The 26,841-nt window shown below is 43.3% G+C and overlaps 1 protein-coding gene across 16 annotated transcripts in view; it reads left to right on the top strand.

The window, feature by feature from the left end:
• LOC106571359 (protein 4.1) overlaps window positions 1–26,841 on the top strand; it is a 106,571-nt gene that overhangs the window by 20,878 nt on the left and 58,852 nt on the right. For 15 of the 16 annotated variants that reach the window (XR_014380617.1, XM_082961741.1, XM_082961740.1 and 12 more), the window contains exons 2-3: window positions 23,105–23,673; window positions 24,602–24,829. Coding sequence is in view for 15 of the 16 variants with exons in the window: in XM_082961741.1 (XP_082817867.1) it covers window positions 23,119–23,673; window positions 24,602–24,829 (783 nt within the window). In the remaining variant the exon portion in view is untranslated. Of the gene's footprint in view, window positions 1–17,291; window positions 17,449–23,104; window positions 23,674–24,601; window positions 24,830–26,841 lie in introns of those variants that run through there. The other variant, XM_082961735.1, reaches the window with a different exon arrangement.

Below are 26,841 nucleotides of genomic sequence, written 5' to 3'. Positions count from 1 at the left end.
GTTATACATCAAAATAAAACGTAACTTCTTGTTAATCCAGCCGCCATGTCAGATTTCAAGGCTTTACGGCGACAGCAAACCATGCCATTATCTGAGGACAGCGCCCCGCATACAAAAGCATGAATCATATTTCAGCCAGGCAGGTGCACAAAACCTCACATTCTGCCCAAAAACAATGATAATTTCTCTCAACCAGTGCCATATGGGCTTTTTAAGTGAGCGCTGATGCCGCCCTTTGATAAGCAGTGCCCACTTCGACAAAGGCAGGGTCACAAACAATTTGCTTGTTCGTTCCCAGCGCCCTTCTACAGGGTGCTGAAGGAGAGACACATCTCTGCAGCGCTCCACCAAGGTTCAGTCAAAAAAATGATCTTACATAAATCATGTAACCGATATGGTAGAAAGAGTGTGGCATTTTCTGTAGCCTACAGGCTAGAGATAAAATGTAATGAGATGGATGACACTAGTCCCGTGCGAATCGACATCCCTGTGTTTTGAGAGAAATGTCTGAGTTTGACAAGTGTTGCTCACGGTTTGAGCAAGAAAACAATAACTGATTTGATAAATTGAACTAAGTGCTGTACATAAACTCTATATGAATAGGCTACATGTAGGCCAATCAACTTTCAGTGAATGCTTTTTGTTATATTTTGTGCATATTCTGGAGTGATGAATCACGCTTCTCCCTCTGGCAGACCGACGGCCATCTGGGTTTGGCCGATGCCAGGAGAAGGCTACCTGCCCGAGTCCATTGTGCCAACTGTAAAGTTTGGTGGTGGAGGAAAAATAGTGGCTGTTTTTCATGGTTGGGCTTCACCCCTTAGTTTCAGGGAAGGAAAATCTTAACATTACAGCATACAATGACATTCTAGACGATTCTGGGCTTCCAACTGTGTTGGCCTGTGCACAAAGTGAGGTTCATACAGAAATGGTTTGAGATAAGTCTGGAAGAACTTGAATGGCCTGCACAGTGCCCTGACCTCAACCCCATCAAACACCTTTGGAATTAATTGGAAGGCTGACTGCGATCAGTGCCGATCTCACTAATGCTCTTGTGGCTGAATGGAACCAAGTCCCTGCAGGAATGTTATAACATCTAGTGGAAAACCTTCCCAGAACAGTGGAGGTTGTTATATCAGCAAAGGGGGACCAACTCCATATTAATGCCCCTGATTTTGGAATGGTATGGTTGATGGTGTTTTTTTGTATCACACACACACTACATGACCAAAAGTATGTTGGTGTAGCTTACAGATCAGTGTCTCCTGCTGGGTGTCCTGCAGGATGGTGCAGGATGGAGGAGCAGTGACGAAACCCCAAGCTGTGTAAACAAGATGTTTTGGCAGTGCAGCCGCTCTACTGCTGGTTACAGGGGCAGCAGCACTGGAAAATCATGAGAATGCCCTGTCGCTTCCCACTTTTCCCATCAGGAAAATGTCTGCGCCACTGATTTCCGCTTTTGTATGGGGAATTCCAGTGATGATCACAGCAAAGACTATTCTTCCGAGGGTTGTCTCTGGCTGTCTGAAATGTGTCCGTCCCCACTGTGGAATACAAATTGGAGCCGTGTTCACAGCCCCTTGTTGTATCCTCCACCACAAGTAGCCGTGCCAAACGGAGGGATCCTCAAGATCTTTAATCCGCTATTAGCAGATCGGTTTAGTAAACCGAGGAGGCTATTGTCCCAATCATCTATTTTGGACCGCTATCTTTCTCAACCCCAGCTAAAGAGAAATAGATGGAAGTTATTGACTGCTCTTATTCGCCCACAGATTTAGCTGGATTGATTATTCTAAGGAGCCTGATTTAAGCTGCTGAAGGATTTGTTTGTGTAGATAAAGTAAATCACACCGTGAGGATTCTCTTTAAACTGCAGACTTCTGTTTTCCATACCCTTTAGTGAGACAAAAATGCCCTTGTGTTCATGCTGGAGAGGGAGAGATAAAGGAATGAGGATTAGCGGATGAGACTGAGAAAACGGCCAGGCCTGAATGGGACGGATGGAGTGTGTCACCACGTCAGACTTGCTGTTACCCTGGGCCTGCTCTGCGGGGACAAAGTTCGCAGGGCTGTTTAGGGAAGATTGCAGGACGTGCTGATGGCTCCTTCTCTGGAAAACAAACTTGGCCCCTAACGATGACGACTAAGAGCTGGTCTGGCGGAACAGGCTGCTGCTCTGCTACGGTCCTCCTGTGCAGTCACACACTTTATTTATTTGAGTGTAACTAATACTTTGTCTTGCAAAAAAACAGGGATGTCCCGTAAGGACTGCTGGTGAAGAGGTAAGTGTATATTAAAACGGATCATGGGAAAATTTTTCAGTTTGGTGATTTACTGTTATCAGAGCCAAGAACAAGACTAAACACCTGATATTTTTTTGAAATTATTCATATCACCATAGTGATGTAGTATTTTTGAAAGTGTATCGTTTTGTCTTTTTTTTATATTTTAACATTTTCTCTCTCTCTCTCGCTCTCTCTCTCGCTCTCGCTCCCAAAAGGCTTAAAAGCTTCTACACCCAAGCCATAAGACTTCTGACCAGCTAATCAAAGGGTTACCCAGACCCCTCTCTTACGCTGTTGCTACTGTTTATTATCTATGCATAGTCACTTTAATAACCCTACCTACATGTACATATAACCTCAACTAACCGGTGCCCCGCACATTGACTCTGTACCGGTACCCCCTGTATATAGCCTCGTTATTGTTATTTTACTGCTGCTGTTGAAATTATTTGTTACTATTTAAAAAAATATATATATATAACACTTTTTTTCTTTCTTCTAGCGTTTTCAAAACGGTCACGTAAATAAGTGCTGAAAACTCATTATTTTAAAAGAAGATGGAGATGAAGGAAAAATACTGTTTTGAAACAGCTAGCTGTGATACAATAGTGTCAAATGTCACGATGTGTAAATATCGTTTAGATACAATATGACATTTTTGAATGGTTTCTCATTTTGTTCTTGTCCAAAGTTGAACCCTATTTAGGGGAATACATTTTTTTTATTTTTTTTCAAGGAATCTCTCAGAATAACAAAGTTGTGGTGTAATTCCTGGGGTGTGTTTCCAAGGGAACCCTGTGCAGAGATGACCTCCACGTGGCCCCTTGGGAGCACTCATCTCTGTGGCTCAATGCACTAATGGGGGATGAAAAGGGAATTTAGCGAGGGACCATGGGCATTTATAACTGATTTTGTATTATTCAGATTTGGAACACTCAGCCATTCAGAGAGAATAAAGGGGGAATGGGCGGTCTTGTAGGGCGCACAGTCAGCCTGTATTACTGTTTAAACACAGCACACTGGAGCTCTCTCCACATGAATGTCCCTCCATTATGACACCATTTTAACCTGTCAGTGGCAAGGAAGCACTATGGACTACGTCTTAATTTCGCCCTTAGCCATAGATGTATATCTATGAACATCAACATGGCAGTGCTTGCTCTTGGAGTGCTGCGTCAGATGACAAAACATGTTCCTACTTCAGTTATTTACTGTTCAGGACAACGTGCCATTTCAATGAATTAGTCATTGTTCATACTCTGGTGTATGAAAAACAAAAACCCGCAGGGTTGTTATCATTAGGTGTCATAGAAGACCATGTCACATGGCTGGGCTTGCAGTGCAACACATCAGGGTTTAAATTTGTCATCATTTACTGTGAAATTGTTGAATTAGAATATTAAGTATTCCATTACCAAAGAACTGTTGTCTCTGAGTGTGACAGATGGCTGGCACTGTCAACAAGGATTAGGTCATGGTTTGTTTTTCTCAGGTTATTAACGCAATACATATTTTTACTCAAAGATGACCCTCACAGGTATCTACCATATACCACTCATCCCCATGTTTGTTGGGAAAATAGCCTCAAGTAGCCCTAAGGCTCGACACACACGTAAAAGATATGCTCTAATCTACAGAAAAACAAAGACATTGTATAATTGTTTCAATAAGTCTCCCTTGAGCCTGTAAGAGGGTCACTGTTAGGGTTGGTTATCATTCATTAGATTAGCTCTGTCCCAGCCCAGCTGCTCCATAATGCTGCTCTATCTCTGCTTTGAGGGAGATGATATTTTCGGGGTCCAGCCCTGAGTTGGATTTAAACCTCTGACTCCAGTCTATTGTGGGTGGGCGGGAGTCCAGGGCGGAACGTGGTCACTGCTCTAGAACCCAGATGTGTTCCCTCAGGAGGTCCATTCCAGGCCTGGGCCCATAGAATAAAAGCCATGACATCACCAGTCCGTCAGCCCACTGACTTTAATCCACAATAACAACTCCACCAGACTCAACAGCTGTCTGGATTAAACAGGCGTTATTCTGTGTTTGATTTAATCTGTACTATATGTACTGAACTTCACCCTTACAGCCAGCTATGTTTTGTGTATCAATATCAGAGGAATGTACAAATCTGATGTCTGACTGGAATTTGAGCCTAAATCTTTTGGCTGCATATTTGTCAGTTTACAAAAAAATGTTTGGAATTTTGACACTGACCAATATTATAACACTTTTGTTTTCCTGCCCAGATGATGGGAAAGTCCTGACAGACTTTTTTTGTTGTTGTGTGGAATCTCATGTAAAAGAAAAGGCTAAGCACATCACGAAGAAGAGCTCAATATGAGTCTGTTTTGCAATCCTTCTTGAATTGTGTGGTGTTTGTGGGCTCCCAGAGCAGGCTGATGATATCCAGCCCTGTCTGGAGCAGGGGTTGAAGCTGGAAGTTGGCTCTCTGGACTGGGGTCCCTGCAGTGGGAGTATCTATGGCCAAATAAAGTCTAGTACAGACACTGAGCAACAGAGACCAAATGCTTCAGGGGCAAACCGGAGGCCAGGAAGTGTGCTAATATCAACCCAGCATCTCTGTGGGTCTGTGTCCTATACATTGTGGTGTTGGATTCCCTCCTTCCCTGCATCAGTTCTAGGAACAGCTGAACAGACTCCAAGAGGAGGGAACCATTAACTAAAGCTGTCCTGTCACCACAATGTATTGCTGGATTTATGTAGTGCAACTTCACGCTGGAGTTAAGTGATATGCCCTGATTCTGGATTTCTGTCCCTCGACACAGCAAAATCGGCAGTGCTGCAGCCAGGAGCTTATTTTTATCTCTGGGAAGGACCGTTGAGGATGTGAGGGGGAAAAATGGGACTCACACAATGCTATATTTGGCATGTTTTAAGTTGGTCTTGATATCAGCATTATGAATTCTGGACTTGGAGTTTCTGTGCTTTACCCTCTTGGTTGCGTGATGCCATGGGACAGGCTCTAGCTCATGTGCACTTGTGACTGTCTATTTAACCTTTCTCTCTGATGTAATGTGTAGATACACCTAATATTAGCCTAAACCGTCAGACTGGGTGTGGACTTAACACAGTAAACACTATTGTCTTTGTGTAGTTTGATATCAACAAACTGCTTTCAATTGCAAATCAAAGAGAAACTTTGCAGACACAGGAAGCCACATTTGATGCCCTTCATTGTTACTGTTAACTAGCTGCAGTGTTCTCTGGTGTCCGACGCAGGTAAAGAAGCATGGATAGCTGCCAGTGTGTGGCTGAAGATGACCTGAATGCATTTTAGATACTGTAACTGATGGAAATGAGAGGAGTTATTCTAGGGGCCTACATCACCCCTTCAGACACCATCTAAACCAGTGATGGTCATGGATTCTCTGTAAAATTCTAGGACTCTTATCTCGGTTATCTTTCCCTTCAAGCCACCATAAATAGCCTACCGCTTAGTCCTTCAGTGCTCAACCAGGCCCTGTGAGAGCCAGCCAGAAGGGAACAGTGGAACACAGTAGCCCAGCGGCTGACACTGATTGATCACGGTATTGTTGTGGACTCACAGGCAGCAGGTCATTGTAGATGAGACAAAGTTGGTCTCAGTCACTGCCTCAGGTATGGATGGTGACTATGGGAGGAATTCATAGACCACAAAGGAAATTACTAAGCAAACAAGGATGTCTAGATGAGAGAGATTGAGGTTAGGTGTAGGTGGCTCAATATGCATACAAGTGGGTTTTAACACATGGGATAAATCTATGTCTTGATAAACTCATCAAATTATTGATAAACTTGTAAGTGAAGATATTTCAGTTTTACTGGCATTGACCAACAAATGAGATCTTCTGCATAAAATATCCAAGTAAAATTGTTCCAGCATCTCATAACATGATTTTCTAATTTAACATCAACACTTTAAATTAAGTAAAGCAATTTGTTCTATACCAGTGTTTCCCAACTCTGGTCCTTGAGTACCCCCAACAGTACACCGTTTAGTTGTAGCCCTGGACAAATACACCTCATTCAGCTCATTGAGGGCTTGATGATTAGTTGGCAAGTTGAATCAGGTGTGCTTGTCCAGGGTTACAAAACAAATGTGTACTTGAGGACCAGGGTTTGGAAACATTGAGTCTGAGGCACTGCACATTTAACATCTCCCCATGTTGTGGAGTTTCTCAGCAGTGTCTGAACCAGAGTATGTCAGCAGAGTTGAGTGGTCGGAAATCCCAATACCCATCTATTTTTGACTACCTGGACCTACCTTTTTGGTTTTGAAGTATTAAAACCATGTGATTTTAATAAACAACAAAAGGTTACAGTAAGAAAAGCTCATCATTGCAAATATGCTACTGTACATGCTGTACTAAGCAACATATAAACACTAAATTGCAGGGCAGTAATGGTACAAGTGTTTGTAGCGAACTGTTCGGTCCACAATATGAACCACAATAAAGTCAAAGTTTACATACACTGCCAAATATATTTAAACAGTTTAACAATTCCTGACATTTAATCCTAGTAAAAATTCCCTGTCTTAGGTCAGTGAGGATCACCACTTTATTTTAAGAATGTGAAATGTCAGAATAACAGTAGTGATTTATTTCAGCTTTTACTTCTTTCATCACATTCCCAGTGGGTCAGAAGTTTACATACACTCAATTAGTATTTGGTAGCATTGCCTTTTAAATTGTTTAACTTGGGTCATAACATTTCGTGTAGCCTTCCACAAGCTTCCCACAATAAGTTGGGTGAATTTTGGCCCATTCCTCCTGACAGAGCTGGTGTAACTGAGTCAGGTTTGTAGGCCTCCTTGCTCGCATACGCTTTTTCAGTTCTGCCCACAAATTTTCTATAGGAATGAGGTCAGGGCTTTGTAATGGCCACTCCAATACCTTGATTTTGTTGTCCTTAAGCCCTTTTGCCACAACTTTGGAAGTATCCTTGGGGTCATTGTCCATTTGGAAGACCCATTTGCGACCAAGCTTTAACTTCCTCACTGATGTCTTGATGTTGCTTCAATATATCCACAATTTTCCAACCTCATGCTGCCATCTATTTTGTGAAGTGCACCAGTCCCTCCTGCAGCAAAGCAACCCCACAACATGATGCTGCCACCCCCGTGCTTCACGTTTGGGAGGATGCTCTTCGGCTTGCAATCCTCCCCCTTTTTCCTTCAAACATAACTATGGTCATTATGGCCAAACAGTTCTATTTTTGTTTCATCAGACCAGAGGACATTTCTCCAAATAGTACGATCTTTGTCCCCATGTGCAGTTGCAAACCGTAGTCTTGCTTTTTTTATGGCGGTTTTGGAGCAGTGGCTGCTTCCTTGCTGAGCGGCCTTTCAGGTTATGTGGATTTTTATTATTATTATTATTTTTATTTTTTTAGGACTCGTTTTACTGTGGATATAGACACTTTTTTTTGTACCTGTTTTCCTCCAGCATTTTCACAAGGTCCTTTGCTGCTGTTCTGGGATTGACTTGCACTTTTCGCACCAAAGTATGTTCATCTCTAATGCGTCTCCTTCCTGAGCGGTATGATGACTGCGCGGTCCCATGGTGTTTATACTTGCGTCCTATTGTTTATACAGATGAACGTGGTACCTTCAGGCGTTTGGAAATTGCTCCCAAGGATGAACCAGACTTGTGGAGGTCTATAATAATTTTTTTTTCTGAGGTCTTGGCTGATTTTTCTTTTAGATTTTTCCCATGATGTCAAGTAAGTAGGCACTGAGTTTGAAGGTAGGCCTTGAAATACATACACAGGTACACCTCCAATTGACTCAAATGATCAGAAGCTTCTAAAGCCATGCCATTTTCTGGAGTTTTCCAAGCTGTTTAAAGGCACAGTCTTACTTAGTGTATGTAAACCTCTGACCCACTGGAATTGTGATACAGTGAAATAATCTCTGTAAACAATTTGGAAAAATTACTTGTCATGCACAAAGTAGATGTCCTAACCCACTTGCCAAAACTATAGTTTGTTTACAAGACATTTGTGGAGTGGTTGAAAAATGAGTTTTAATGACTCCAACCTAAGTCTAGCAGAGAACTGGAAGGAAAGGCGGCCAAAGAGTTGTCTTTGGGGATGACCAGTGGAATATACCTGCGGGAGCGACTGCTATGGCTGGGTGTTGCTATGGTTACAAGTGAGCTGAGAAGACGGGACATTACCTAGCATGACTTATAGATGACCTGGAGCCAGTGGGTTTGGCGACGAATATGTAGCTTGGGCCTGCCAATGCGCACATACAGGTCTCGGTGGTGGGTAGTGTATGGGGCTTTGGTGACAAAACAGATGGCACTGTGATAGACTGTATCCAATTCGTTGAGTAGAGTGTTGGAGGCTATTTTGTAAATTACATTGCTGAAGTCGAGGACCGGTAGGATAGTCAGTTTTACAAGGGTATGTTTTGCAGCATTCTAGATTTAATTTTGGATTGGAGATGTTTAATGAGTCTGGAAGGAGAGTTTACAGTCTAACTAGACACCTAGGTATTTGTAGTTGTCCACATTTTAAGTCAAGTGTCCAGAGTAGTGATGCTAGGGGGGCGGGTAGGTGCGGGCAGCAATCGGTTGAAGAGCATGCATTTAAGAGCAGTTGGAGGCCACGGAAGGACACACACACAGAGAGAAAAGAGTTGGCCCGAGAATTGAACCCTGTGGTGTCCTCATGCACTGCCAGAGGTCTGGACAACTGGCCCTCAGAGTTCAGTGTGTCAAATCGTTCTGCGAAGTAGTTGGTGAAACAGACGAGGCAGTCATTTGAGAAACCAAGGCTATTGAGTCTGCTGATAAGAATACGGTGATTGACAGAGTCGAAAGCCTTGGCCAGGTTGAATACGGCTGCACAGTATTGTCTTTTATCGATGGTGGTTATGATATCGTTTTGGACCTTGAGCGTGGCTGAGGTGCACCCATGACCAGCTCGGAAACCAGATTGTATAGCGAAGAAGGTACGGTGGGATTCAAAATGGTCGGTGATCTGTTTGTTAACTTGGCTTTCGAAGACCTTAGAAAAGCAGGGCAGGATGGGTCTAACAGTTTGGGTCTAGTGTCTCCCCCTTTGAAGAGAGGGATGACCGCGGCAGCTTTCCAATCTTTAGGGATCTCAGATGATATGAAAGGGGTTGAACAGGCTAGTAATAGGGCTTGCAACAATTTTGGCAGATCATTTTAGAAAGAGGGTCCAGATTCTCTAGCCCAGCTGATTTGTAGGGGTGTAAACTCTCTCAACATCAGCTATCTGGATTTTGGGGGGGGGCTTGGGCATGTTGCTGCGGGGGGTGCAGAGCTGTTGGCCCGGGGTAGGGGTAGCCAGGTGGAAAGCATCTATAACAAGCGGCAACGGTGAGACTTATTTCTGGGAAGGTGGATTTGTTTTAAAGTCAAAGCTCTAACTGTTTGGGCACTGACCTGGATAGTATGACAGAACTCTGCATGCTATTTGTGCAGTAGATTGCAACTCTGCCGCCTTTGGCAGTTCTATCTTGACGGAAAATGTTGTAGTTGGCGATGGAATTTTCAGAATTTGTGGCCTTCCTAAGCCAGTATTCAGACACGGCTAGGACATCAAGGTTGGCGGAGTGTGCTAAAGAGGTGAATAAAACAAATTTATGGAGGAGGCTTCTGATAACACATACATGAGACCAAGGCTTTTACGGTTACAGAAGTCAACAAATGAGAGCGCCTGGGGAATAGGTGTGATGCTGGGGTCTACAGGGCCTGGGTTAACCTCTACATCACCAGAGGTACGGCTAAGGGCTATAAGAACTGGTCGTCTAGTGCATTGGGAACAGAGAATAAAAGAGGCAGATTTCTGCGTGTGGTAGAATAGATTCAGGGCATAATGTACAAACGAGTATGGTAGGGTGGGAGTACAGTGGGGGTAAACCTAGTCATTGAGTGATTATGAGAGAGCTTGCATCTCTGGAGACGCCAGCTAAACCAGGTGAGGTCTCCCCATGTGTGGGGTGTGTGACATAAGAGCTATCTAAGACATGTTGAGCTGGACTAGGGGCTCTACAGTGAACTAAAACCAATAACTAACCGAGACAGCGGAAGACGAGACATATTGACATTGGAGAGAGGCATGTGTAGCCGAGTGATCATAGGGTCCAATGAGCAGCAATGGGTGAGTCCAGGAGCTTTTCGGTAGTCGCTACTATGCTAGGCAAGCGGGAGGCACAGCGTTTAGAAAGCTAGCGGGCCGGCGCTAGCAGATGGGTCTCCGGTGACATTGCAACAGAAAAGCTTGTTGATACCACATCGGACTATTACGTTGGCAGACCAGTCATGGCGGATCGGCGGGACTCCGTGTCGCCAATGAAGGGTCCAGGCCAATTGGCAAAAGAGGTATTGTAACCCACGAATTAGTGGGTATACCTCTTTCGCTAGCCGGGAGATAGCCTTGAGCTAGGCCTAACTGGTGTTTACATTCGGGACAGAGGCGGAAGCCAGCGGTAGCCACTCAGATTGCAGCTAGCTAGCTGTGATGATCCATTGTAAATGGCCCAGAGCTTGCGGCAGGAATCCGGTGATGTGAAGAAATGCAGTCCGATATGCTCTGGGTTAATTTCCCTCTGTGCAGGCTGGCTGGTGACCGAGCTAAAGGTGAAGACCGCTAGCCGTGGCTAACAGTGACTAGTAGCTATTTAGCTGGCTAGCTTCTGATAGAGGTTCCAGTTATAATGTATAAAAATAGCAGATCCAGTCAATTAGGAATCCTGACTTAAGGAAGTGGTGATTTTAAAGAGCTCAGCCATGTGCTCCTTGTCAGTAACAACCAAATCATCAATGTTAAGGGACATGGGCAGCTGTGAGGAGGAGGGTTTATTCTCCAGGTCTTTCACCATTTTCCAGAACTTCTTGGTTAGACCTTCAGAGAGAGAACTGCTCCTTAAAGTATGTAACTTTAGCCTTCCGGAGAGCCTGTGCACTTATTTCTCATTTGCCTGAACGAGAGCCAGTCTGCCTGAGTATGCGTGGGCCGAGCATTTCACCAAATGGAATTCTTGAGGTGGAGTAACTCTGCTAGATAATGGTCGAACCAGGGCCTGAACTTGGTTTTTAATTCTCATTTTCTTTATGGGTGCGTGTTTGTTAACAATTTAAAATATAAACAAAGGAGGTCCAATTTTACAGAGTTATAGTTCATATAAGGAAATCAGTAAAAAAAAAAAATACATTAATTAGCCTGTAATATATGGATTTTGCATGCCTGGGAATACAGATATCCATCTGTTGGTCACAAATACCTTAAAAAAAAGAAAGGTTATCACCTTCCAGGAATTTGGCTCCCGAGTGGCGCAGCGGTGTAAGGCACTGCATCTCAGTGCTAGAGGCGTCACTACAGACCCTGGTTCGATTCCAGGCTGTATCACAACCAGCTGTGATTGGTAGTCCCATAGGGCAGCGCACAATTGGCCCAGCGTCTTCTGGGTTAGGGTTTAGCCAGTGTAGGCCGTCATTGTAAATAAGAATTTTGTCACGGTATTTCTGTGCATTCAAATTGGCAACAATAAAATGAAATTGTGTTCGTTGTCCATTGCTTAGGCCTGCCTGCCCATACCATAACCCCACCGCCACCATGGGGCACTCTGTTCACAACGTTGACATCAGCAAACCACTCGCGCACACGATGCGATACATGTCTGCGGTTGTGAGGCCGGTTGGATGTACTGCCAAATTCTTTAAAACAACCGAGGCGGCTTATGGTAGAAAAATGTGTATTAAATGCTCTGGTAACAGCCCTGGTGGACATACCTGCAGTCAGCATGCCAATTGCACGCTCGCTCAACTTGAGACATCTGTGGTATTGTGTTGTGACACAACTGCACATTTTAGTGGCCTTTTATTGTCCCCAACACAAGGTGCACCTGTGCAATGATCATGCTGTTTAATCAGCTTCTTGACATGCTGCACCTGTCAGATGGATGGATTATTTTGGCAAAGGAGAAGTGCTCACTAACAGGGATGTGAACAAATATTTTTGAGAAACTTTTTGTATGGAGCATTTCTGGGATCTTTTTATTTCAGCTCATGGAACATGGGACCAACACTTTACATGTTGCGTTTTTATATTCTTGTTCAGTATAGTATTACAAGCAAGAAGTTAGTCTGAAAGCGCCATTCGGCTCAGTTGGTTGCTTCCTCCCCCTCCCTCACTCCTTGCTCCCGTTTCTCGCTCACAGTACAGTACACACACTGCAAGGCCCCTCTGCCTGCTGTCCCTCGGGCTGTATCAGCTAAGGTTAATAAAGTAGCTTACAAATGGACTGTTCTGCTGCTTCCCTCACTCGAACCCGACCACGTCTATACAGAACTGATCGTCCTCGGGTCCGCCAAATAAACAACAATTACCTATAGTAACTATTGGAATTTCATTTTTCTGCTGTACTGTAACCGAACCGTGACCCAAAAACCACAATACTTACCCAACCGTGGGTTTGGTGAACCATTAAACCCCTATTGAATAGGTCAGGAGCCAAACATGTAGCCTAAGTAGGGAGGAAAGTTAATTATTTAGGCTATATTATTAGCCTATTTCAAGGTTCTAGCCTACAAAGAAATAATTTGAAGCATTTGCGAGTGCAACACATTAGGCTGGCAGAAGCCTAAAAATAATAATCCACCCCCAGAAAGACAAGTCATGAAACTCCTGTCAATTTGGTAAAAGCCAATGTTCTATCAGTGGGTAAAATAAAACATTTCTACATGATTTAACTTCTAAGTGGTCGGTCTGTGAAAATGAGGAAATCGTGTAGGAACGTGGCATAGGTACAAAATTCTCGTCACTGGAGATGGTGTCATCCCCTATCACATTTTAATAACGCTTTTACAACAATGACCTGCACTCCAGATTGTCAATTCAGCCAATAGATGGTATGTATGTACGTACTTGTTTAGAATGCATCCATCCATTTTAGATCATCTTGATAAAGTATATATTTCGCTTAGATGTGCTAAACCTAAACTATTAAACAAACTCAATTATTCAACTGTTTCTCGTTCAAGTACCATGTCGCGATGCACCCTGTGTGTCTCTAATCTGTTTCCCACAAAGGAGGCGATAGGAATCCCATTGGGCAATGAATGGAGAAACTACACACCCAACTGACAGTCGACGCATTGCATTCACTTTGTCATGCTGCGTCACGCGGTTGCTAAGCTAATCGTCACGTTATCCCTTCTCAAAGTCGGGGTATGATTCAAGAAACCTGCCTAATTTCCTCAAGTACGTAGTGTCCCGATTCCAAAGCTAAACTCAGCAAAAAAAGTCCTCACTGTCAACTGCGTTTATTTTTATCAAACTTAACGTGTAAATATTTGCATTAACATGAGGTTCGATTCAACAACTTAGACGTAAACTGAACAAGTTCCACAGACATGTGACTAACAGAAATGGAATAATGTGTCCCTGAACAAAGTGTGGGTCAAAATCAAAAGTAACAGTCAGTATCTGGTGTGGCCACCAGCTGCATTAAGTACTGCAGTGCATCTCCTCCTCATGGACTGCACCAGATTTGCCAGGTTTTGTTGTGAGATGTTACCCCACTCTTCCACCAAGGCACCTGCAAGTTCCCGGACATTTCTGGTGAGACAAAACTGCGACTTGTCAGTGAAGAGCACTTTTCGCCAGTCCTGTCTGGTCCAGCAATGGTGGGTTTGTGCCCATAGGCGACATTGTTGCCGGTGATGTCTGGTGAGGACCTGCCTTACAACAGGCCTACAAGCCCTCAGCCCAGCCTCTCTCAGCCTGTTGCGGACAGTCTGAGCACTGATGGAGGGATTGTGCGTTCCTGGTGTAACTCGGGCAGTTGTTGCCATCCTGTACCTGTCCTGCAGGTGTGATGTACCGATCCTGTGCAGGTGTTACACATGGTCTGCAACTGTGAGGATGATCAGCTGTCCGTCCTGTCTCCCTGTAGCGCTGTCTTAGGCGTCTCACAGTATGGACATTGTAATTTATTGCCCTGGCCACATCTGCAGTCCTCATGCCTCCTTGCAGCATGCCTAAGGCACATTCATGCAGATGAGCAGGGACCCTGGGCATCTTTCTTTTGGTGTTTGTCAGAGTCGGTAGAAAGGCCTCTTTAGTGTCCTACATTTTCATAACTGTGACCTTAATTGCCTACCGTCTGGAAGCTGTTAGTGTCTTAACGATCGTTCCACAGGTGCATGTTCATTAATTGTTTATGGTTAATTGTTTCCCATGCTTGTTCTGTGTTTAAACCCTTTACAATGAATATCTGAAGTTATTTGGATTTTTACGAATTGTCTTTTGAAAGACAAGGTCCTGAAAAAGGGACGTTTCTCTTTTTGCTGAGTTAATATTACAGAGAAGTTAATTTTCTCACATCTTGGAAAAGACTGGCAATGTTGTACTTATTGTAAACGAAATTTGTGCTAATGTTCATTTTTTATTTTTTTTAGCTAGCACCCAATTGATTCCCATTCACTCCTTGATTTAGAGCGTTCCTTGTCCCAGAATTGCCCAGAATGCAGTACACGGTCCATTGATGAAGCATGGACAACGTAAATAATACGATTCTAATGGAGTTTCTCTTCTCAAAAGTATCTCTTTGGGTAAGAAATGTAATTTGCGCAGCGAGAGCGAGTGAGCGCATTGCATTCTGGGTTTTGTTGTAGACTTGAGCTGCAACAGATTTCCAAAAACGTTTCTACCAACCTTGTTATAACGGCAAAATGAAAATTGTTCAATTCGTTTTCCTCACATTTTTACTTTTAATCATAGGAGTTTGGGGTGGATTATCCCTTTTAAGCGCTCAGCATTTAATCAACTCTTCATTGTATTAAATCATTATAGTCTAAATTGCACATATAGGCTGCGAATTAGTGCCTTTCACTTTTAGAAACGCTAGTTTGGCCAGAGTCATGTGATGGTGCCTGGAGAGCAGGCCAGCAGTGGAGGATACCCTCTCTGCGCTTCCGGAGCCCTTCGGGACACTCCTGCCAGCCTGGGTAGGGATGCAGTTGTTGTTTTTGTATTTCTCTATAGCTAGGCCTAAACGTTTTATGCAAAATAACCCTATCAAAATAGAAAGCTCTGTGAAAGAGCTAATATGTCAGTCCTATTGGGCCAAAATCAGTGATACCTTATTGTATAGATAATAGAATAAAAATGAACTAAACTTTTAAGAGATCAGATATAAAAAATAAATACTTTGCTACAATGAAACACTTAGCTAGCTACCCACCTTGTTTTCTTTATGTTATGTGCACGTACTACACCTTTTGGGATATGTGTCTTTTCAGATTCCACAATGATTCTTTAGTTGTGGACACTACATCACCGCACTCCCTCTCATGCTCTTGGTCCTCATCTTGTAAGTCACCTTGATGTGCACCTGTGTGTTTTATCCTTTTTTTTTAAAAAAATTATTTAAGAAAATATTTACCAAACTCCATGACAATAGTTAAAAGAAGGGGCTATAGCAGCACACATGTAGCCTACAAAAGCATGCTGAGCCGGGCATGCCCGGAGTTCATTAAATGAGCAGTACTGGAGTGAAATTGGAGCGGGTAAGAAGGCTGACGCTCCAGCCTTTGGGTAACTCGCTCCAATCTCCAGTCAAATTTGTCTCTCCGCTCCAGCTCCGCTCACATACTCGGGTCTGAACTCTAGAGCGACATTGATTCAAACAGGCTTTTATCCTGCCGTTGAGACCCTTGCTGTGTGTGTCACTGCCGAGGTAAGTGTGAGATGCATGCACAACTGTGAACTTCCTGTTGCTATAGCAACTCTCCTAAATCCCAGATAAAGTTTGGTTTAGACGTGGTTCAAAATAAATGCTTCAGTTCTGGAACTTGTGGCTTTTTGCTCTTCCCCGTATCCATTTAACAGCCGAACTCATTGTTTGACCTCCAATAAAGAAATCTGTACTTGGTGTGCTTCGATACAGTCGCCAAAGGCTTCAGAGGAAAGATGAAATGTACACTTCGTGCCATGAGACCCAGGGAAATGAACATCTTTGTCTGTGGTATTTTCATCCTTTGGGGCGTCTGGACATTCCTCTTAGTTTAATCCTGTGGTGACCTTCCCAATGCTGTGGCTTCGGTACGACACACAGCTTTGATCTCTCTTGGGACATGGACCCCTTCATAGTGCACACTTTGAGGATACCGACTCTTCAGAGTGCCCCTCCAAAAGTGCTCCATTCTCTGGTGTATTACTGTACCATGTTGGACACATGGCTATTAACTCCCACTATCGTGTGTACTGTAGATCCAGCTGTTTCACTGTACATTGAAATGACTTGAGGTCTTCCATCTGTCACCCAATGTTTTCAAGTTTATTAGTTGGATGTACAGGATACTCATTGTATATATCGTCCAACTAAATACAGCTTCCTTCTCGACAATGCAACAACAATAAGAAATTATACAAGATAACAATACGAACATAAAGTAAATGGCAGTAGAATATAAAAATGTTTGCATAAGTATAAATTAATAGAAGTATAATGTGTGATGTTAGCACTAATACTGGGATAAAGCTTTGGCAAAGTAATTTAGGGCAGCGCCTGCTTACACCATTAGAATAATAGAGTTAGAGAACTTTTGATTCTTGTACTGTAAGCCTCTTGTGCTGAGAATAGGCCTACCTCTTGTCTATGCTCTGGAATGGTGTGTAAAACTGGATTGTTTGAGGACTGGCTCCTCAGTTCTTTAAACTCCAGTCATTTAGGTTAGATGGGCGTCAAACCACAGTGGGTCCGCATGTTAAAGCTTGTGGTTAGTTATCTTCTGCTGCACAGAGCTGGTTTGAGACTGTTAAACTAGCTTTGGATTGAAGTGTCCCCCGAGGAGACAGGAGAGGACACTACTGACGAGGAGAGAGATCCCTGAATGCAAGTGTCCACTAACAACCCCTCTCTTGGCACATGCACAGCAGGGGTGGGGTCTGCCTCCTTCGTTCACTCTCTCCCTCCTCCCTCCCCATTATCTCTCTCTATCACGTTTGGCTCCCTCTCTCTCAGCCTCATTCTTCTCTCTGGCTCTGTCTGTCCCCCTGAGTTTGGTGCTGAGTGCGGTAATGACCGCAGCGTGTAGAGCAGGAAGCTGATCAGCTGGAATAGAGCACAGGAAGGTGACAAGAAAGGAAAGTCTGAGTCGGACATCAGAGGGGAGAGATCACGGTAAGGCGCTACTTAGTACTCGCACCACAGTTGTGCACTGGCTTACTGTACTGAGGCTACTGCTCTGAGGCTGACGTGGCTGGCTAATAGTCAATGCAGTTCATCATCCGTTCACTTTGATAGAATGTCAGTTCAGCTGATTTGAGTTTAGCCAGACACAGAGTGCTCAGGACGCAGCCATTCCAGGAACTTGTGGTTCATAAGGTTGAGTAGATATGGGGATAAACCAAATATTTTGCTTTGGAATTTGAAAATAATTTCCTGGCAATTTGACTTTAGCTAGTCAATGTACCCGCTTTTAATGAGTTTTGATTGGACTAATCAGTGTGGGGCGTTGTCTTGGTTGTTGTTGCAGTGACACCCTTGTTTTCCCAAGCACATCATTGTGGTGTGTGTGTGTGTGTGTGTGTGTGTGTGTGTGTGTGTGTGTGTGTGTGTGTGTGTGTGTGTGTGTGTGTGTGTGTGTGTGTGTGTGTGTGTGTGTGTGTGTGTGTGTGTGTGTGTGTGGGGTTATGACTTAAGTATTCCTTACGCATGTGTGCTCTGTTGGTGATAGAAAATTCCCCATGTGGTATTGTCACAAAGCGAGGAGATGCGAGGGCGTTTCTTTCAATCGCTTGATACACAAACACAACACCGTGCTACAATAAAACAGCTAACCTGTGTCTAAAGATGAAACCGAATGGAAGCCATGGCAGCTTTTTCATAGTATTCTTCTGCCACTATTGGGGGATGTCATTTTTATTGGAGGCTGGGGTGGAGTCGTGGGATAAAGGGGAAATGAAAGCCTGCTTGTCGCAGATCCTTTCGAAGCTGCAGCATTCCCGGTACGATATGCATCGTAGGGCGCAGACGCTAGGCAAAACAATCGCCAGCCAGCCAGTACAGCAGCACGCTTAGCTGCAGACTGCTCTCTGCACTACCTAGACTATAATGATTTTCACATTGAACAGTACAATAACGACAAACACAGTGCAGTCAATTGGGAATGACCAGAGAGATTATCACAAACCACGTTTTCATCCAAGTAAAGTCAGAGTATAAAAAAATCACAACAGCTGTGATGGAAACAGGACGTTTTCGGTACAATTGTATTAAATGCCGACAATTTGTTTATCCGGCGTGTGGGATCTTTTTGTGTCGGTAAAATGTATGTGAGAGATTGCGGTGGAAACAGTTTGAGCAAATATTGATTATAAGAACCATCATACCGAAGTAAACTTGGAATCACACAATGATATGGTGTGTGTGTGTGGTCCTCCCACTACGACTCGAAACTATGCAGTTTTATTAGGCTTCAAATGAAATAAGTGCTGAACTTCACAGGGTGGTGAAAGTGCACGGTGAGTAAGCTTAATGCTCCTTTCCAGTCAATATTGGTCTTATTCTGGTGACATAATGATCGACGCTTGACTGCCCTTGATAAATACAAATATGCTCACTCTTATCCATAATCTCATGTAGACAAGACTACCCACACTGTATCTGCGAGTTGTTGGCTAGAGCGCACGTGCCAAGATCAGAGTAGGCACATTTGCTATTTAACGCGGTAGAGTTGAAAATTCAATGGAAACACATGACACTTTTTTTCGTACATAAAAACTTAATAAAAAAAAGGTCATTTTATGTGCACTTTGTCATTACACACTGATTTTTATCTACAACAAGTCAATTTGGTGGAGAAACACCATTGGTGAGGAAAAGATCTTAATGCAGATTTTTTTTATATTCTCAATTGGATGGAAACCTAGCTAGAGACTGTCACAGTGAGTGTCTGTAACAAGAAAATCATTTCCTTATTGTATACATGTTGTCTGTGCAGTCGGTGTACACTTAATTGTCCAAACGTACCTAATTAGTGTAATGAAGCAATAGGCTTTTGTGGTGAAGGGTTTGATACGACTGGAGATAAGCCAAGTCCCTCATCACTCAACACCTCCATGTAGCCTACACTTGAGCTGGATGTGTACAGCAAACACACGCACACACACACACGCGCTTATTAAAATACATCTGACTGTCACACCCACAGTTCTCCTAGGGTAATTGATGATTATATAGACGATGTAAACAGAGACGCATGTTTTTACAAGCAAAAACACTTAGGCTTACCATAACCCACCTCCAGGACCAGTATGTGTTGAGGGGATCTATGACTTCTGGTCTATTGGATTATGTCTGTGATGGTATGAGCTTATTAAAGAAAAGATCTGATGGCATGAGATTGGAGCATATCAGTCACATCTCTTTCTATAGAGACACCATTTAGTTTTTTGCTGACAAGGACCTTGATTGGTTCTGACAGGCTGTGTTGTTTCACAAACTCCCATGATGTGCAAGCGTTTGCAGATTTGTGATTTAGCCTGCACACTGCTGGGGTGGCCAGGCCATAATGCCACTGAATGGCCGAGCTAGTCACTCCCCTGTGGCAAGGTTGAGTTTTGAACCTGCAGGCTATAGTATTAAACATAATATTCTATTTCAGGTCATCTCTGTTGTGATTTCATATTCCAGGCTGAGCCTGCCCTACATTCAAGGGGCATTATTCACAGTGAATTGATGTTTAAACTCAAAATAGTATTTTCTTGATTAGATTAGGCCTAGATGTAGCCTATTTCTTTAGAATAGATTGTGATTTATAGGTCAAATTTGAACAATTTGATGTGTAGCCTAGGCCTACACAGCATGTCTTCATTTGTTTCTGTATGTGTGTCCTAAATGTAGCCCACACATCAGTGAGGAAACAGTGTCCATTACGATGCCATTCATTGGGTTAAGTTTCTCACGGGTGATGCATGTCATCTACACAGTTTACTTTTTGGGCTCTGTCATTTTATTTGTTGCAGAGGTCTTTTACTTCAGTTTAACTTCATTAAGACTAATCTGATCTGAAGAAGCCCGAAATGTGTCCTAGCCAGTTCATTCCGTTACATTTTGATACCAATGTGTCCCTCGCCCTTTTTAATTATTGCTAGAATAATACTAGAATGTCCTTTCCTTGGTTACATTTTCAACCGTTCCCCTGAGTCTTCTCAGTTGCTGCCTTCCTTAATTCCTGTGTCAATGTTGTCACATGACCTGCTATAAAATTTGCAGAACCCCAAAGATGACCATAAAATGGCTTCTCTCCCTCAACCCAGTGGCCAGTCATGCGCGAGGGACCATTTTCTATTTATAAATCCCCCTGCGTGTTGCCTAGTGTATCTATAGGTAGCTAGCTAAGGTTAATCTCTTTTACAAAAAACAATATTTTCAATACAATCACATTTATCAGGAGAAAGGAAATAAACTGATTTAGTCAGGGTAGATAATTTAAGTGAATTCGTCTCTATGGAGACTGGCTGAGTCATTGCTCTAACCTGCAGCACTTTGTCCATTTCATTTCAGAGGGTAGAGTTGAAGTTGGAAGTTTACATACACCTTAGCCAAATACATTTAAACTCAGTTTTTCACAATTCCTGACATTTAATCCTAGTACAAATTCCCTGTCATAGGTCAGTTAGGATCACCACTTTATTTTAAGAATGTGAAATGTCAGAATAATAGTAGAGAGAATATTTATTTCAGCTTTTATATCACATTCCCAGTGGGTCAGAAGTTTACATGCACTCAATTAGTATTTGGTAGCATTGCCTTTAAATTGTTTGACTTGGGTCCAATGTTTTGGGAAGCCTTCCACAACTTTCCCACAATAAGTTGGGTGAATTTTGGCCCATTCCTCCTAACAGAGCTGGTGTAACTGAGTCAGGTTTGTAGGCCACCTTGCTTGCACATGCTTTTTCAGTTCTGCCCACACATTTTCTATAGGATTGAGGTCAGGGCTTTGTGATGGCTACTCCAATACCTTGACTTTGTTGTCCTTAAGCCATATTGCCACAACTTTGGAATGTATGCTTGCGGTCATTGTCCATTTGGAAGACCCATTTGCGACCAAGCTTTAACTTCCTGACTGATGTCTTGAGATGTTGCATCAATATATCCACATAATTGTCCATCCTCATGATGCCATCTATTTTGTGAAGTGCACCAGTCCCTCCTGCAGCAAAGCACCCCCAAAACATGATGCTGCCACCCCCATGCTTCACGGTTGGGATGGTGTTCTTTTGCTTGCCAGCCTCCCCCTTCTTCCTCCAAACATAACAATGGTCATTATGGCCAAACGGGTCTATTTTTGTTTCATCAGACCAGAGGACATTTCTCCAAATGGTACGATCTTTCTCCACATGTGCAGTTGCAAACCGTAGTCTGGCTTTTTTTTTTATGGCGGTTTTGGAGCAGTGGCTTCTTCCTTGCTGAGTGGCTTTTCAGGTTATGTCGATATAGGACTTGTTTTACTGTGGATATAGACACTTTTGTACCCATTTCCTCCAGCATTTTCACAAGGTCCTTTGCTGTTGTTCTGGGATTGATTTGCACTTTTCCCACCAATGTACGTTCATCTCTAGGAGACGGAACGCGTCTCCTTCCTGAGCGGTATGATGGCTGCATGGTCCCATGGTGTTTTATACTTGCGTCCTATTGTTTGTACAGATGAACGTGGTACCTTCAGGCGTTTGGAAATTGCTCCTAAGGATGAACCAGACTTGTGGAGGTCTACAATTATTATTATTATTATAATTATTTTTTTTAATGAGGTCCTGGCTGATATCTTTTGATTTTCCCATGATGTCAAGCAAAGAGGCACTGAGTTTGAAGGTAGGCCTTGAAATACATCCAAAGATACACCTCCAATTGACTCAAATGATGTCAATTAGCCTATCAGAAGCTTCTAAAGCCATGACATTTTCTGGAATTTTCCAAGCTGTTTAAAGGCACAGTCAACTTAGTGTATGTCAACTTCTGACCCACTGGAATTGTGATACTGTGAATTATAAGTGAAATAATCTGTCTGTAAACAATTGTTGGAAAAATGACTTGTCATGCACAAAGTAGATGTCCTTACCGCCTTGCCAAAACTATAGTTTGTTCACAAGAAATTTGTGGAGTGGTTAAAAAACGAGTTTTAATGACTCCAACCTAAGTGTATGTAAACTTCCGACTTCACCTGTATGTCCTTCTCTCTGGAACATGACGCTTCCAACACAATCTGTCGGATTCACATTCTCCAAGAAACTCCTAACACCATTATCCAGATTCTCGGCTCTGTCATTCCATGATTTTATTTTGAGCTGTGCCCTTTTCTGTGAAACGGGGAGGGGTGTGGCAAACCTGAATCTCTCAACTTTTGATTCCTGTTGTCATGTTGAGTAAGTGCGCTGTACAGTGCTGCGTCCTTGTCACTGATATTTGGGTTGAAGCCTGGTTCTGCCTGTGGCTACTGCTCCTCTCTGGTGGGGGATGCAGTTAGCTCCTTAGCAACCAGCCATCGATGGCCACCGCACATGCCATTTTAGTAAGCTCCAATATTTATGTCAGCGAAATCTGTCGAAATGAATCACGGCTGACAAACGTACAGCTGATATTATTGCGTCTTTGTTTTATCAGTTGTGTTGCATGATAAGAAAAATAACGTGTAGAATTGATATACACTTTGACCTACCTGCAACATGACATCTACACCCGTTTGCTAATAGACTATCATATGTACTCACATCACTAGCTGTGTTATCTTCTCCTGGTTTAACTCTGTTTCCCATCTCTCTTTCTCTGTGTGAAGTGTGACTGTGGACCATGACGACAGAGGTAGGATCTGAAACGGAGGTGAAAAAAGAGCCGGAGAAGGCGGAGGAGCAGCCTGCAGAACCTGAACCACCAGCCACCAACCAGACAGACGAGGTCAAGGCCGTTGAGGCCGCCGAGCAGTCCAACGAAAGCCCCGCTCTGGCCACAGACTCAGCAGAGGCAAAGGAGAACCAGGAGGAGGCCCAGCCTACCGACAACGCCACAGGACCAGCGGGAGAGGACCCCTCAGTCTCACCACCAGCTTCAGAGAAGAAGGGCATCTCCAGGTTCCTCCCTCCATGGCTTAAGAGGCAAAAGTCTCAGAGCGCGGTGGGACCCAAAGAGAGCCAGGCGACGCCCAAGGAAGAGGGAGATGTGGTCCTGGTGAAGGAGGAGGGTGAGAAGGCGGAGCATGCCAAAGCAGAGCAGACATCATCGACCACAGCAGCTGTGCCACAGGTTGAAGAAGAGCAAGTGAACGGCGAGGCGGAGCAAGAACAGAAAGAGGAAGTGAATTCAGAGGAACAAGAGGAGACTCATTCCACTGGCAGTGCAGAAACTCGGGTATGCTAGCCTATATTCGCTATATAAATACTCTACACACCCCTTACTGTCTCTCCATTATCTTTGCATTGGTTTTTCAATTAAACTATTCTCAGATTTTAGATGGATTCCTGGCAGGTGAGAACCCAGATTACTATGTTTACTGTAGCTTTACTTATCGAGATGGTCTGCTTCTCTGCTGGTTTGCTGACAATAGTGTGTCATGGTTGAATTTGCAGTCACACAAACTGATTCAACCACAGCAAGCCAGCAGAGAAGCAGACCATCTCAATCCACTAGAGCTCTCTGCCAAGGTTCATCCTTTGCAACCCTGAGGTTAGGAGTTATGCGTTATAAACAATGTCTGTTGATACAGTATTATTCAACAGTCACAGAGAAGGTACCAGAAGACCATCTCGATAAGTAAAGCTACAATAAACATAGTAATCTGGGTTCTCACCTGCCAGGAATCCATCTAAATCTGAGAATAGTTTAATTGAAAAACCAATGCAAAGATGATGGAGAGACGGTAAGGGGTGTGTATTAGTATAGAGATGTTGCATGTTCTCCTTATTGGTCATTTATAGATATTATTTAATAAGACGTTTGTATTATGTTGGATCCCTGCAAGCTATTATGCTGCAGGAGAAACATCTCATTGTGCTTGTCCATATTCCAGCCAAACCCAAGCCCTTGTCAATGTTAAAAATGTTATCCACCCGATGACATCATCTGCGGTGATCAGGCCAATGGAAAACACGAGTTCTGCTGGTTAAAAGTGGTGTGTACTGCGATAAAAGTTACACTCATCGTTCTCACAGAGCTGTGCCAACAATCTATGGCACTAAGCAGAACTAGGCTACTCTTTGACATATCACTGACAAAATGGCCTGCATGGATTTAAAGGGTTGTTCTGTCTCTGATTCTCCTCTTGGTGATTTGTGTCTAGCCTGCTAAGGAGGAGAAAGCATCAGAGAAATCTCAGAAGAAGAGTGCAGCGGAGGAGGAGAAAAAAGAGACAGAGGAAGGAGGAGAGAAGAAAGACCAGGAAGAGAGCTTGAAGCCCGAGGAAGGACGTTATTTTATCAAGTCGCCACTGAAACTGACCAAGAAGGTGAAGCTGGTGATATGTCATGTGACCATGCTGGATGGAAGCCAGTTCCCCTGCGAGGTGGAGGTGAGTGTCTTTAGTCTGTCCCATTGTTCTAAGCAAAGTAACGCGCTCTATATCAAAGTCCAGATCCTGGACGAGACCCCAAATATAATAGTTTCTGATCACGTCAGATCATATGTGACCGACCGCCTTGATTCGGTTTTATGTTCCAAAATTTGAAATTGTTTTTTACATTAGATAAAAGTAGAGACTCAGAGCTAGAAAATGCTATATCATACACTGCAGTTGCGGAACAATGGGAAAGTAATTCTGCTTTGAAAGTTGAGAAACTTGCAACCCCACTTTTGAGAAAATGCCCCTTTAATGTTTTGGTACCTACTGGTGGGCTCTTCTTTGTCTACACCCATTCAGCATCGTTCACACCCTCTTAAGACTTAGTCCCGCCCATATCTATGGATTCACATGTGAGGCCATGTGGTAAACACATAGTGACGTGCGACATACACCTAGTTTCCTGAAATGAGTCGCATATCGTTGAACATTGGTGATAGAAGTCAGACCAGGCGTTTACTATAGTGTATATTGTGAGGAGTCCCAAGGTTATTTTGAAGCTTGTGGTAATTGCCTTTTTTCTATTTTTCAGAGGAAAAAATAGCCTACCTTTTTAACCCCGTGTTCTGACAGATTAATAGCCTAGTTCACATGTCAAACTCATTCCACTCAGGGCCTGCGCGTTTTCACTCCTCTCTTGTACTTGATTGATGAATTAAGGTCACTGATTATTAAGGAACTCTTCTCATCTAGTTGTCTAAGTCAGGCGTTCCCAAACGTTTTCACTCAGGCCCTCCTTCCAGCATTGGAGAACATCCTGCGCCCCTCACATCTATTTCTATGTGCACAAGCACTGTTCATCACACAAATCGTTTACACCCTTATTGTTGGTGGAGAGACAATTTTGTACGTTTAAAGATTAAATTCTGCAATTTTTTCAATGGGTACAGAGATCATTTAGCAGATTTAAAGTACATTTTTTTGCAATTTATATACATTTTGCCATGTCTCGTGATATTTCAGTGACTCAAACATTACAACAATCTATGGGCTAAAAAATGTTAGCTGACATGGGTTAGTTGATTTTGGACATTTCTGACAAGTTCTAAATAGCTCTCTTAGGTATACAATGACTAACATGACGAGAAACAGATGATGCACTACCCAATTACAACTTTCAAGAGTAAGTTGAAAGCCGGACTGAGTTTCTCGGGGTGCGCCCCACCATTTGGGAACCACAGGAACTGTGAAATAAAATAAAAAACCTCTGGTCTAGGTCTTAATTGAAAAGGAAAAACCTAAAACCAGCAGACACTAGGCCCTCCATGGAATGAGGTTGACACCCCTGGCTGAGTTGTATCTCTGCACTAAGAAGATTCAGAACCATTGTCAGATTTACTTAGTATTGTCCCAAGAGAAAACGGTGCAGTGCACCCATCCCCTGGCTGTATTGGAGCTATCCACAGCACTGCAGCCTCTCCTTATTCGATTTACCTCATTACGATAATGTTGTTTAGTGCAGGAAGAGGAGTATAATCCTGTTGAATAGATTGCCAGGTTTTCATGTCAGGCCCATTTTGTTATTTCCTCCCATGCTACTGGTGGACCCTGGGGCTATTTATAGCTCCTCTGCTGTGTGCTGCTGCTTCTGCAGATGATCTCAACAGGACATCAACCTGTAAACACACAGGAGAGGTGGTGACTGGGTGATTCTCTCCAAACTGGCATTTCACAACAAACGTGTGTGTGTGTGTGTGTGTGTGTGTGTGTGTGTGTGTGTGTGTGTGTGTGTGTGTGTGTGTGTGTGTGTGTGTGTGTGTGTGTGTGTGTGTGTGTGTGTGTGTGTGTGTGTGTGTGTGTGTGTGTGTGTGTGTGTGTGTATACTGCTCAACAAAAATAAAGGGAACACTTAAACAACACAATGTAACTCCATGTCAACCACACTTCTGTGAAATCAAACTGTCCACTTAGGAAGCAACTCTGATTGACAATAAATTTCACATGCTGTTGTGCAAATGGAATAG

Source organism: Salmo salar, chromosome 15 (genome assembly GCF_965601325.2).
Source record: "Salmo salar chromosome 15, fSalSal1, whole genome shotgun sequence".
Lineage (NCBI taxonomy): Eukaryota > Metazoa > Chordata > Actinopteri > Salmoniformes > Salmonidae > Salmo > Salmo salar.
Note: the sequence above shows the minus strand (reverse complement) of the source record. Positions and strands in the feature narration are given on the sequence as shown.